Source organism: Macadamia integrifolia, chromosome 3 (genome assembly GCF_013358625.1).
Source record: "Macadamia integrifolia cultivar HAES 741 chromosome 3, SCU_Mint_v3, whole genome shotgun sequence".
NCBI classification, from domain to species: Eukaryota; Viridiplantae; Streptophyta; class Magnoliopsida; order Proteales; family Proteaceae; genus Macadamia; species Macadamia integrifolia.
The window spans coordinates 25,498,299-25,510,532 of NC_056559.1; the positions used below are offsets into that span (position 1 = coordinate 25,498,299).

General features: G+C 35.6%; 1 protein-coding gene across 1 annotated transcript; it reads left to right on the top strand.

Annotated features, from left to right (window-relative positions):
- The first annotated feature begins 3,859 nt into the window (after positions 1 to 3,859).
- On the top strand, positions 3,860 to 9,013 carry LOC122074870 (la-related protein 1B-like). Its single transcript, XM_042639848.1, has 6 exons — positions 3,860 to 4,414; positions 4,532 to 5,129; positions 5,270 to 5,441; positions 5,533 to 5,623; positions 8,113 to 8,184; positions 8,266 to 9,013. The coding sequence occupies exons 1-6, from the start codon at positions 4,250 to 4,252 to the stop codon at positions 8,437 to 8,439; spliced, it is 1,272 nt and encodes a 423-aa protein (XP_042495782.1). The 5' UTR covers positions 3,860 to 4,249; the 3' UTR covers positions 8,440 to 9,013.
- Positions 9,014 to 12,234: the final 3,221 nt, after the last annotated feature.

Sequence of the window (12,234 nt, forward strand, 5' to 3'; positions counted from 1 at the left end):
GGCCCGGCCCACCTGTAGGATAGATTTGATGTACCTATGCAAGGTGTCTGCATATGAGATTTGCCGTTAATTAAATTTGCGATTCAATGTGTACTACTGATCTCTGTTAGTTAAAACGGAAACGGCAAAAAAACATTGTTCGGTATAGGCATGTTTTAAACGGATCAAAACGTGAACGGGACAGTCAAAAATATGGTCAAATACGATAAAAACGGGAAAAAATAAAAAACGGACGATACGTGTTTTAAACGTTTATATTTAAATAATGCGGTGTCAAAAAAATGGCAATATATAGAAATAAATTGGCATAATAATTCTCTAAATACCTAGATAACAATCAAAACAAATATAGATAATATTCATATTACATAATCCAAAATGTATCATCCGAATTACATCATCCCATTTCATTAAAAAAAAACACAAATGTATCATAATATAGAGTTAGGTTGATCATGAACAGGTTCAACATATGTCTCTTTAAGTCTCTCTGTCTCTAACTCAATATTTACTATTAAAAAAACGGATACGCGTTTTTAATATCTGTTTTTTTACTATCAAAAAAACGGATACGCATTTAAAACGCGTTTAAAACTTCAAATAGCCTTGTCCCCCTTTTTTACCGACTTTCTATGAATAATTCGGCAAACGGCGTTTAAAACGAAAAAAAAAATAGTTCGACGTTTTAAACGCGATTAAACTAACAAAGCTACTGATCCAACAAAACTATGGTTTAGTCCTTCAAGTTTTGTTCCTTTATTTTTTAATCATGTTTTTAAGTTATTTTGTATAATTTTATGGATAAAGTTTTCTTTCCCTAGTGGTTGAATGATGGGACAGTTCGGATGTAACCCCCTCTCACCCCCTTTATTTTACATAGGTGTGATGGGCCACGGTGAATGATTTAGGAAAAATTGGTCCATTTAATATTTACAAGAAGTTGTTTTATTTCTTATATATATTGAATTAGACTATTTTTGTCTTGGATTAGATATGGATAGATCTTGAACTTTGACTATTTTATTATTTTGACCTAATGTTGAATATCTAATTGTCTCCATTACTAGCATTGTCCTGATCAAGGTTTTAAAACTCACGATCAATCTCAAGTCTCAACCAATATCAATTCAGTTTAGTCAGGATCAGATGGATCGCATGGATTTACTATAGTTTAAGAAAAAAAACTGATTTCTTAACTATTTTACCCTTAGATCATAGCATTTTATGGAAAAGGTATCGAATTGGTCAAGACTCAAATCCATCTAAACCAATATAGATCTGATCTGATTTTTAAAACCATGGTCATTATTGACACCCTTAGTTGTCATAGAGATTTTAAATAGCTTCAAAAATCTATAACCTGAAATCAACATGGAACAAGAATTGTTGAAGAACCAAAGTGAAACTAATAAATCTACAACCAAAGAAAAAAACAGAAGTGAAACTGATAAATGACACATGATAGGTCCCAAAGCCATTCAGTGGTAACCCACCAAAAATCCACATGATTGAAAGTGGATTCAACCATCTATTAATATTTTAAAACTTTTTTTTTTTCTTTTTTCTTTGCAATGGAACTTAAGGAATGATTCTGACCTAAACATTTTAAGGCCAATTCCATTAATTCTTTACCTATGATCTTAAAACAATGACTTTCTTCTGCTAAGATTTGATGTTTAGAAAAGATGGGCATTTGTCGATCAACCATTGTTGCTGCATCAAACTTGGTTTGTTTCATTTTTATTCATTTATATATGGTGTTTAAATCAAAAGAATATGTGCTTTAAAATGTCCTATACTTCAACCTTTCAATGAATAGATTGCAACGTACTAGATCCCAGAATCCATGCTACAATGAAAGAGAATTCTTCAACAAGATCCTCAACAAACCCTCTATCTACCTTGATCCCAACCAACATGGTCATGATATGAACTCATAACTGACAATAAAGGAAGGAATTTGCTACAAAAAAAAGTACCTAAAAGCTGCTTGAAGTATCAACCTTTCGACATCTAACTAAGGAGACCTCCTGTGTTCAAATCGTGATCCTCTTCAATTTTACTTCTAGTAAAGCCAATGAAAGAGAATTACTTGTTCTCGCATTACTTTTGAAAGAGAATAGAGTGAGGTAATTATTGTATAATAGGAACTACAAGGGTATGGCTCTTCGAAGAAAAACTCTTTATGCTCTCTTGTCTCCGCCAAGGGGGTCGAGGTTTGTTTTCACATACGAGCATGCCAGACAGGGTCATGGCATGGCAAAGTTTCTTTTTTTTTTTTTTTTTTTTTTTTTTTAAGACCAGACTTGTATCTGGATACTAACATGTATCATTCTTTATTCAGCATTGAACATGGTTATTCCAAGTAGTTTGATACATCATAGGTGTCAGCGATATTGTATTGAATATCGTCCAAAATGTTTTGGATTTCGGTAGCAATTAGTTTCTTATGTCTTCTCTCTTAGAGAGAAGTGTCATTATTCTCTTGTCTTCGTTGATTGAGCACAACCAAGTGTCTCAACATGGCCTAGTAAGTGAGTACAACTACTAGAGGAGCTTGTTGGGGCTATTTCATCTTGGAAGCTAATTCTCATTAAGTGGATTGCATCGTATGGGGCATCTACATTCTGCACACTTAGGCCTAACAATTTGTAGTATTAACTGTCTAAGAGTTTGAGGGTTGGTCACTTGTTTAACTCCTCTTGGTATGAGACGGAGGTTGCAAAGAGTTGTGGGGTAGGAGTTGGGCAAAGTTTGAAGAGAGAGAGAGAGAGCGCTAGAATCAACACTCAAATATGGGTTTGTGGTTCCAAAACAAAATTTCTAAATTTTACGATGACATTAGCTAAGATTCAATCAAATAATAACATTTTTTTTTTCCATTTCATGGGTCATATGTAATGGTCAAAGGAGTGCTAGTAAAAAAACCCTTGTGTAACCGTAATATGTTGTGGTCAAATTGACTTGTTCAAAGCAAAGACCTTGGATATCGGCCCAACCCCACTTTGGTGGGCAAAAGGTAGAAGAGACCCGAGAAGCAGAGACCCAACCTAAACAACCAGACCAAAGAATCCTAAGGACCCACAAAAAAGTACCACAAAGATTAAAAGGAATCAAGAAATTAGAAAATAAATTGAATAAAGCGTAATTCTTCTAGAAATTGTATCCTTCGTAAATCATAATTCCCAAAATGAGAAAATTAAATCTAGTTTTATTTTAAATGCTTTGATTTGGTTCAGTTCAAAAAGTAGTAGGTAGAAATTGAGAACCGAATTATTTATTAAAACCATTTCGGTTTGTGAAATCAAAAGTATCTATTAATCAGTTTTAGTTTCTCGATTTGTAAATGATTTCGGTTTCATGATTTTAAATGGTTTCAATTCTAATTTAATTACCCATTTGAGGTAATAGATTCATTAATGGTTCATTGATTGTTCTTAAATGATTTCAATCTCAATTTTATGATTCTAAAACTCAAAAAGACGAGACAAAAGTAAAATGAAGAGGTAACTAATCCATAAACAGTTTATTATGCAATTTAGTTTATATTCGATTTAATAATTTTTACACCATTTCAAAACACTGGTTGAACGATTCAACTCCAAATCAAACCTTTTAATAAACAGTTTCATCTTTTAAAATTGAAATCAATCTATTTAATAACAGATTTATCCATTTCGATTTTGATTTTGACACCTCAAGTGAATGGTCACCCTGAAACCCTAAATCTATTTAATTATATAAATCAAGGTTAAACTTACAATCGGATTGGAATGGTCCAAGTTGAAGTCGACTGAACCTAAGACTCAATCCGGACCAAATCCAACCCTAAGTCATAATTCTAAACCCAACCATCCCTGTGTAGCTTGAGTTTGAGTTTGAGTTTGAGTTTGAGCTTGAGCATGACTATGACGATGACTAGGAGGAATTCCTTGAAGTGGGAGTGAGAATTGAAATTCTGAGATGGTTTTTCATTTTCTGTTTCAGTGTCTCTCTCTCTCTCTCTCCCTCTTCCTTTTCCTTTTCTTATGTATACCCTTTACCCTCTCCTTTGATATCTCTCGAACCCATAATCTCCAAATCCCAAGATATGTTGGGTCTCTGTAGATTCTTGTATACGAAAACGACATGAACAGTGTAAGCTTAAGTGGTCTTTTTCTCTTCGATTTCGGCCCTGAAAGCCTCGTTTTGGTCCCCACACTCTCTCTTTGAACACACTCACAAGTTCTGCTCTTACCCATCATCCATAATGGCTAACCAGTCCTGTTCTTCTTCGATCATCAGTACCACCACCACCACCTCAAGCAACCCTTGGAAAAAATTCTCTGAACCTCAAGCTGCATTGGTAATGGATTCTGTTATGGATGCTTCGTCCTGGCCAGCTCTCTCTATTCAGAGTGTTCCATCTCCTGAGGTCTTTTTTTTTTCTATCAATCTCAATCTCATCGCTTTCTATGGTTACGGTCGTTTTACTTTTAGGGTTTTCTGGTAAAACTAAAGAGATCTTGGGATCTTATTCTTTTGGGTGCAGGTGATCCTCTCGACAGCTTCTGCGATTGTGGAAATTGAGACTTGTGAGTCTATCCCTACCGACATGGCTGCAGCGAACGACAATGAGTCTTCTTCGTCTTCAACAATTGATAACTCTGCTCCAAGGTCCGAGCATACTGTAGTGGTATCGATGTCCTCATCTTCTTCCTCCTCTAGTTCATCTTCAATGGCACCTAGGCCAAGGCAATATAGCTATGCTCATAACCAAAATCATCAGCATTATTCTTCTGGTCGATTTGGTACGAATCAGAGGGGTAGTGGATTCAACTCGAAGGGAGGAAAAAGAGATCAGAATTTTTCTAATAGACGTTATCAACAACGCGGGTTCAGCAATTGGAATCACAATCGCGGTGGGTTCAATTCCAATGCCAATAATAGATTCATAAATTCGCAACAAATCCATGGTGGATCGTCTGGATTTTTTGGGCCACCACCACCACCGTTCCCACAATCTTTTCCTCATTCCACTCCAATGGTTAACCCTCCATACATGAATGTAAATCCTCAACCTCCGCAGGCTCCGATTCCGGGCTATATGCTTCCACACTTTGGGTACTACGGTAATGCATACTTTTCAGGTGAGTTTCTTCTTCGGGGGAGATGTTTTACTATGAGTCTAAATCTTCTCTTTCCAGAGGCGTCGAATCCATTGTATTTCTTCTCCTACCCTTTTAAGGGAGATGTTCTACTATGATGAGTCTAAATCTTCTCTTTACAGAGGCGTCAAATCCATTGTATTGTCCTCCAGTGCCTCCTCTGCCTCCAGTGCCGTCCCCGCCACCTTATGTGGATGCAGTTGGTGGAGCTCTAACATACAATCAGCCTATTTTCCCTAACTCAGAAGTTGAACTGTGCAACAGAATACTCCATCAAATTGAGTATTACTTCAGGTACTTAGAAAATTGCTAGACTTTTCTCTTTTTATATATACATATTGGTTACTGTTTTCCTATAATTTAACTTTTATGGTTGACAATGTAGTAAGGAAAACTTGGTGAAGGATGGTTACATGAAGAGTTTGATGGATGATCAAGGCTGGGTTCCTGTTCATCTTATTGCAGAGTTTAGAAGGGTGATTACTCTACTCTGACAGTTTTCTTGCGCTGTGATATAGTTTATGAAGTCATTTTTAAGAATTCCTGAAGTTTTCAAAATCCTATTGCTTTAAAAATATCTCATTCTTTCATTTTATGCTTGAGCTCTAGTTCATATTATCTCTTGTTAAGTTATCACATAACAATCTATCACCCAAAAAAAAAAGTGTAGGACATGTGGTATGTCAATTCAAGAGATGCTCAAAGTTGTGCTGAAAAAGATGAGTTTTCTACTTTAGGATATTTGGTTATTGGTTGTGGAAGGAAAATTTGTTTGAGGCAATTGTTTTGGCACCTGACTGTAAGGAGGCAACTGTCTGTTTTATGCAATCAATATGACTATAAGGAAGAAGCATATTCAATATGTTTTCATTTTTATAAGATACTGTTTTGGGATGAGTCTTCATCCCCCCCCCCCCCCCCGCGCGAAGAAAAGATGATGTAGCCCTTGGAAAAAAAAACTTAGTATGTTCATGTATTGAGTTTAACTGCTAAACTTGTTAGTCAATTTATGGACTAACCTCCCTAGGAGCTGGAAGATTCTCTATCTCATAGAGTTTTGGGCTTTGGCTTCCCTGAAGAACATCTCATTCCCTTGGACCAAGGTTTGGAAATGATGTGATTGATGATCTAGCCAAGAGTGGTATTTCCTTGCCTATGTTGTTCTGTGGGATGTTCATGTCAATGTATTAAATTATTTCTGTGTTTTGATTTGGTTAACATCCTACCTCTTTCGTTTGATTTGAAGCAGGGGCCTGTTTTTATTTATTTATTTATTATTTGGAGAAGGAAAAAACTTACTACAACACTGATGCTGATAGTATATTTAACGAACTATGAGGGCTAGTGTTTGGGAGGCTTTGGTCTCACTAATGTAGGATAGAGAGGAAGCATTTATAGATGACCAACAATGAAGCCCACAGGTTCAATCGTAGCTGATACCAAGAATCGTCATATATCTCCTCTACATCCCTTGCATGTGACTTCATATGTCTTCACGAGCATATTTCTCATTTGTTGTGGTCTGAATATTTTCCATTAATACTGCAGCTTTTCTGCTACATTTTCCATGAACAAATTTTTCTGTTGTTTTTTTCATAGCTTGTCTTTCTTTCCATTGTTTTTATTAACGGAATATTCAGGACCCCTAAACATGTCCTTGTGTTAAACAAATAAAAGTCACATCTCATATGCTCTTAATCTTGCCTTTGATAACAATACAACAATGTACATGACAGGCACTGAAGTTCATATTAGCCTATGTCAGGCTAAATCTAAAATAATTAATTTTAGGGGAAAGTTTACTTCAAGTTCACAACTAAATCTTCTGATTTATATGACCCTTCTTTGCTTTTACATAGCATAAATTTTAACTAACATCGCATCATTTATAATATTTGCACCACTCGAGTATACAGCTGTTGGTATGTTAGATTGCTGCCAAGGTCCAAATTCGGGGCACCTTGTTTGAATCACCTGGAAATGTGTATAGGTCCAAAGTAGAATTTTCTGTCTGTATATAGTTATATCTCTAATAATGGCATTTCTTGTTCAAGTTTGCTATCGATTTCTTGTTTTTGTTTCCTTTGTAATATTGTTACACATTTGCATGAATGTGGTAAGTATTTGATGCCTACTCATATTTCCTTGGAAACATATGTAATACAACCAGCTTCCATTGCTCAGTGAAATGCAACCTTCACTGCAATTTTTCTTCTGGGTGCCTCTTACAACAACAACAAAGCTTGGCCTTATCTCAACTAAATGGGGTCAGCAACTGGGTGCCCCTTCTGAACTAAAATATATGTTAATTTGAGAATGGTCTGTTTACCTAGGCTAGTGAATTTAAGGTATACTATTGACATAGGAGCTGGCATTAAATTTAGTTGATCATTCTGTGCGTTTCAATATCATCTGGAGGTAAATATTTGAATCCAAATTTTCCTACTTCCCTACGTTTCCTTATTTTCACTTCTAATTGATTTGGGGAGAAGCACACAGCTTTTGTCGCACTTGATGTTTTTTGTTGCCTTCTATCAGTATGTCTTCATTGTTTCCGGAGCAATTAAGCTATTCTTCCTCCATATCTATTTTGTGTTCCTTCCAAAAGTCAGTGGGGTTTTCAGCAAGTGGATGGGGAAGACCCTTTTAAATCTCAGATACTTGCACAATGATAAAACCAAATGAACCTTCTAGGCATGTAATTTAGTTCTGAGCTTTTGCATTTAAAAGAACAAAAAATGATATAAATAAAACTATAATTTCTTATCCCCCCCCCCTTTCAGTTCTTGCTGGTCCTTTTTCCCTTTGTTTACTTATCCTTTTAAAATATCATTTTTTTTCCTTGTACATTGTTTTTATCATCACTAGTTCTTTTCGCCTCTTTTACATTTCCCTTTTTAAATGTCCTGTTTATTTATTGATTGATTGATTGATAGTACTTTTCCTTTCTTTCTCTATTGCAAAGGTTAAAGCCATGACAAGTGATAGAAACGTAATAGTGAGATCGTTGCAACCCTCTGCTGTTGTAGAAGTGCAAGTAAGTTTTTATTTAACATTTAACATTTAACACCTGGTATGCTTTGAAATGAATGGATTTACTTATGATGACTTATTACAGGGAGATAAGATGCGTAAACGTGGAGACTGGATGAACTGGGTACAGAATCGCTCTACAGACGCTCGAATTAGCTCTGTCACAGACATTTCAACGGGCATTGAAAACATTCATCTGAGAGAAAAAGCTGGAGCTGATGCACTTGTAGCTGATGATTCGAACTCTCTCCATGCATAGATGAAGAAATTTGATGCAAGTTAGCAACCAAGGTAGTTGATTTAAAAAAAAAAATGAAGAATGAGTTGAGTTGAGTTGAGTTCGAAAAAGGAAATATGAAAAGTGGGAAAAGGAAAAGGGAAAATGAAGAAAACATACTGACTTCTGAAGCCTTGTGATGGAGCTGTACTAAGCCCATTAGCATGTTCAGCCCAGTACTGAAAGATTTCACTACTTCCGCACGAAGAGGACAGATATGGATGGTAGAGGTTCCAAGTGAAAACCCCAATCCTTTTAACCTACAGAGAAGGCAGTTCTGGCTAATGTCCATAACTGTATATAGAAGTATGTATTCAATGACCCTTCATTTATAACTCTTCTTTGGGCTAGCATGGTTTGGAGTCTTATCTTATTATACAGATGATGATGAAACCAATTTTGAGTGTATCTATCTGGCCATATGAAGAGGGAGGTTCATTCTAATCTGGGATTCTTTTATTAGTGTTGTCAAGAATGTGCAGACCATTAACTATTGGTTTTTACTTTCTTTTGTAAGTAAACATAAAAATGGATTATTCGAAATTGGGTTTGTTTATATTTGCGTGTTAATTTTCTCTGACTTAATTTGAGGTTAACTTGATGACAATCTTTGGCATAGATACTATAGTTTGTAGGGATTAGTAATCTTCCATGTGCTTGATTTGCCTTCGACAACTTTCTTCTTAATGTTAAAATGTGTAAGGACATTCTGAATGAGCTAGCACAGCAAACAATGTATCCATCCAAATAAAGTTGGAGCCAGTCATAAACACTAGAGTTCATTCAGATATTTATATATATTTCTAGTTATTTTCTTGCCAATCATCTGTCTCCAGAGCTCTTCCACATTCTTTTGTACATGGTTCAAATGGCTGGTTTCGAGTTCCATACTGCATTGTTCAATCCAGGGAACAGGGTATGGTTCAACTGGCTGGTTTTTTTCATCACTTCTCATCAAAACAAGTTAGTTTTCTCCCACTTTGGCCCCCTTCTTTTACTGGATTCATTCAAATCCAGTTTTTCTAGGAACAGACCATCAAGATGTGCTCTACTGATGTGTTTTTGGGTGGCTTTTGAAAAGAACCAGTCAAAGCAAATCAAATTAGTTTGATACAAATCTGCCTAAAACATACATTCTGCAATCTTCAGTTATACAACCACGGTTGAATCGAAGAGAATTATTGGGGTGTTAAGGTATCTGACAGCAGATTCAAGTTTAGCTTCAATAATTTTATAAACTGGGTTTATATTTCTTCGTTTTTAACCTTATCCTTTATTTCTATTGATAGCTTACTTTATAAGACTATATGGGGATAGCTTTGATCAGACCACACCTACCCGTAAGCCTTTCTCCACTAAATTCTAATGCAGAAGAAGCCATTTAATGAGTCATCTTATTCTGTGGTCCCATCAAAAAAAGGGATTACTATGGTAGGATGACATGGCCACCGAACCCTAAGGTGACACCTGGGAGAGTGTCAGGTAATGACACTAGGAGCTCTGATTCGTCTGTATATGAGGCGACCTTTTCAGCCTGAGGTTTTAATTCAATAACCAAGATTTTTTCCACCATGTACAACAATGAGGTTACTGTTGTCCTCATCTGTTTTCAGTTCATTAGGGTCTGGTATCAATTGGGCAATAGGAACTCTGCCAGGCCTTGTGGCTCTTCAGCTGGTGTGCGACCAATGGGAGATTGTGTAAGAGCATCTTCAGCACAAAGTGGGGGCAATGTGATCTATTTGCACTCACATGTCTCTGGATGTCTTGCACCAGTGCAGGGTCAATGAGAATACAAGTGGTGGCATTAACGTTGCTCTTCTTTTTTTTCTTAGGTCCTCTCAGGTATCATTTTTCTTTTTTATTTTTACTTATTTAACAAAAATTATTAATGAAAATTATTTTTTATCAAAACACATATATGGTTTGGTAACTACTTAACAAAAATGGTTTTTTTGTGAGAAATAGTTTAGTATCCTTATGTCCAAAATGATTTTTTGAAGAAATGGGTGAAGAGATGTCTTCTTCTCCCATTTTCTCCCACTTTGGACTGAAGAAGAGGGGGCAAGTGACTTAGATTTCTAATTACAAACTAAATGACTATTTTACCCCTCCATATTGGAACTTAAAGCACATGCTCATTAAAGTTCAATGCAAAAAAAACTAAAAATCAATTTTGGCCGAAACACATAAATGACTATTGATCTCTTTTTGGTTTTTATGTTTTATCAAATTTTTTTAAATAGAAACAAGTTTTATAAATGATACCAAATACAAAAAATTGTTTTTGTGAACAAAAATAGAAGGAAAAATGATACCAAAGAGGGCCTTCGAGCTGGTTAGAGAGAACAAATTAAAAAAATGGTCAACTAGTACTCCTAGCCAGGGATTTAATTCTTGGGAATTGAATGGTATTGATCTTCGGAAAATCCAAATCAGTCGGTATTGACTTAGATTGATCAATTTTATCCTTATTTTTCATAAAAAAAAAAAGAAATAATTCTTTTTTATAATTTTACCCTTGATTCAATACCAATACCTAAGGGTGTCAAACCCTAAACCGAACCGATAAAACCGATCGGGCCAAACAGATAATAGCTTGGATCAAACCGAACTGAAGCCTTATTGGTTCGATTTCGGTTTGGAGTATTGCAACCCTAAAACCAAATCGAACTGTACAAGAAACTAGATGAACCCGAAATCAAATCAAAACCGGCTCAAAACCCGGATCGAAGAAACCGAAACACTCCAAAATTCATTAAAAAAACTAAAATTTGCATAGTTTTGTATAAATCTGTATGAAAAGTCAAATCCAAATTGGACCAAAAATCGAAACCAATCCAATTACAAACCAATTTAAGAAATCGAAGACAAACTGCATCGAAACTGAAATCAAACCAAAACCAAAATTTCTTTATTGGTTCGATTTTGGTTTCAGCCTTTCCACACCAAAATCGACTTAACCCAGATCAAAACCAAACCGGACCGACCCATTAACACCGCTACCAATACCAAATCCAGGATCAATTAGATATCGACCTCATCTGATACTGATCTGACATCAACACTTTAGAACCCTGCTCCTATATGGCTAGGGCTAGGGCTGTCAATGACTGAGATATTAATCAGAATCCAATCCATATCCCGTCTTATCAATATGGATATGAATATGGATATGGATTGATCCGTCATCATCAACATCATTCAAAACCCTAACTCAACTTAATGGGTCAGCATGGATATGAATCGGTGAATTTCCGATATGATGAAAATCCATTCTATTTATTCCCGGATCCGATTAATAGTGGGAGGGCTAAGTATTTTTGTACATCTGATCAAATCACATTATATGTATATGTAAGGAAAACGTTGTTTACATAAACTTATCTATACAAACTTCACTTAAAAGTCCATTTAGTTTTGTCTTTGACAATATGATGTGGCAATTATTATGTTAAATTTCAGAGATAGCTAGATTCAACCATAGGCCCTTTTTTTTTTTAAATCAACGAGAAACCCATAAATTGGCATGGACCTTCTCATAATCTATATTTTGATGTACACCCTCCTGATCATTGTCCTAGGTTTTCATAGCTTTATTTTTGCAATTTGGCTTGTCTGATTGGGGTGAAAAAATCAACTTTCAAGTAGGAGACTTAAAAGTCTGTATGTCCATAAAATTTAGGCTCCAATCAACTAGCCACTTGTTAGAAGTTATGGGTCAATCAAATAAGCTTTGGGCCAACTAAGAAACATCAAACCTCCACCTCCACCTCC

Excerpts from the sequence above, each read along its gene's own strand:
- LOC122074870 (XM_042639848.1), top strand. The coding sequence starts at position 4,250 with ATGGCTAACCAGTCCTGTTCTTCTTCGATCATCAGTACCACCACCACC. Across the intron at positions 5,130-5,269 it reads CGGTAATGCATACTTTTCAG|AGGCGTCAAATCCATTGTAT; the intron begins GTGAGTTTCTTC and ends TTCTCTTTACAG. Across the intron at positions 8,185-8,265 it reads CTGCTGTTGTAGAAGTGCAA|GGAGATAAGATGCGTAAACG; the intron begins GTAAGTTTTTAT and ends GACTTATTACAG.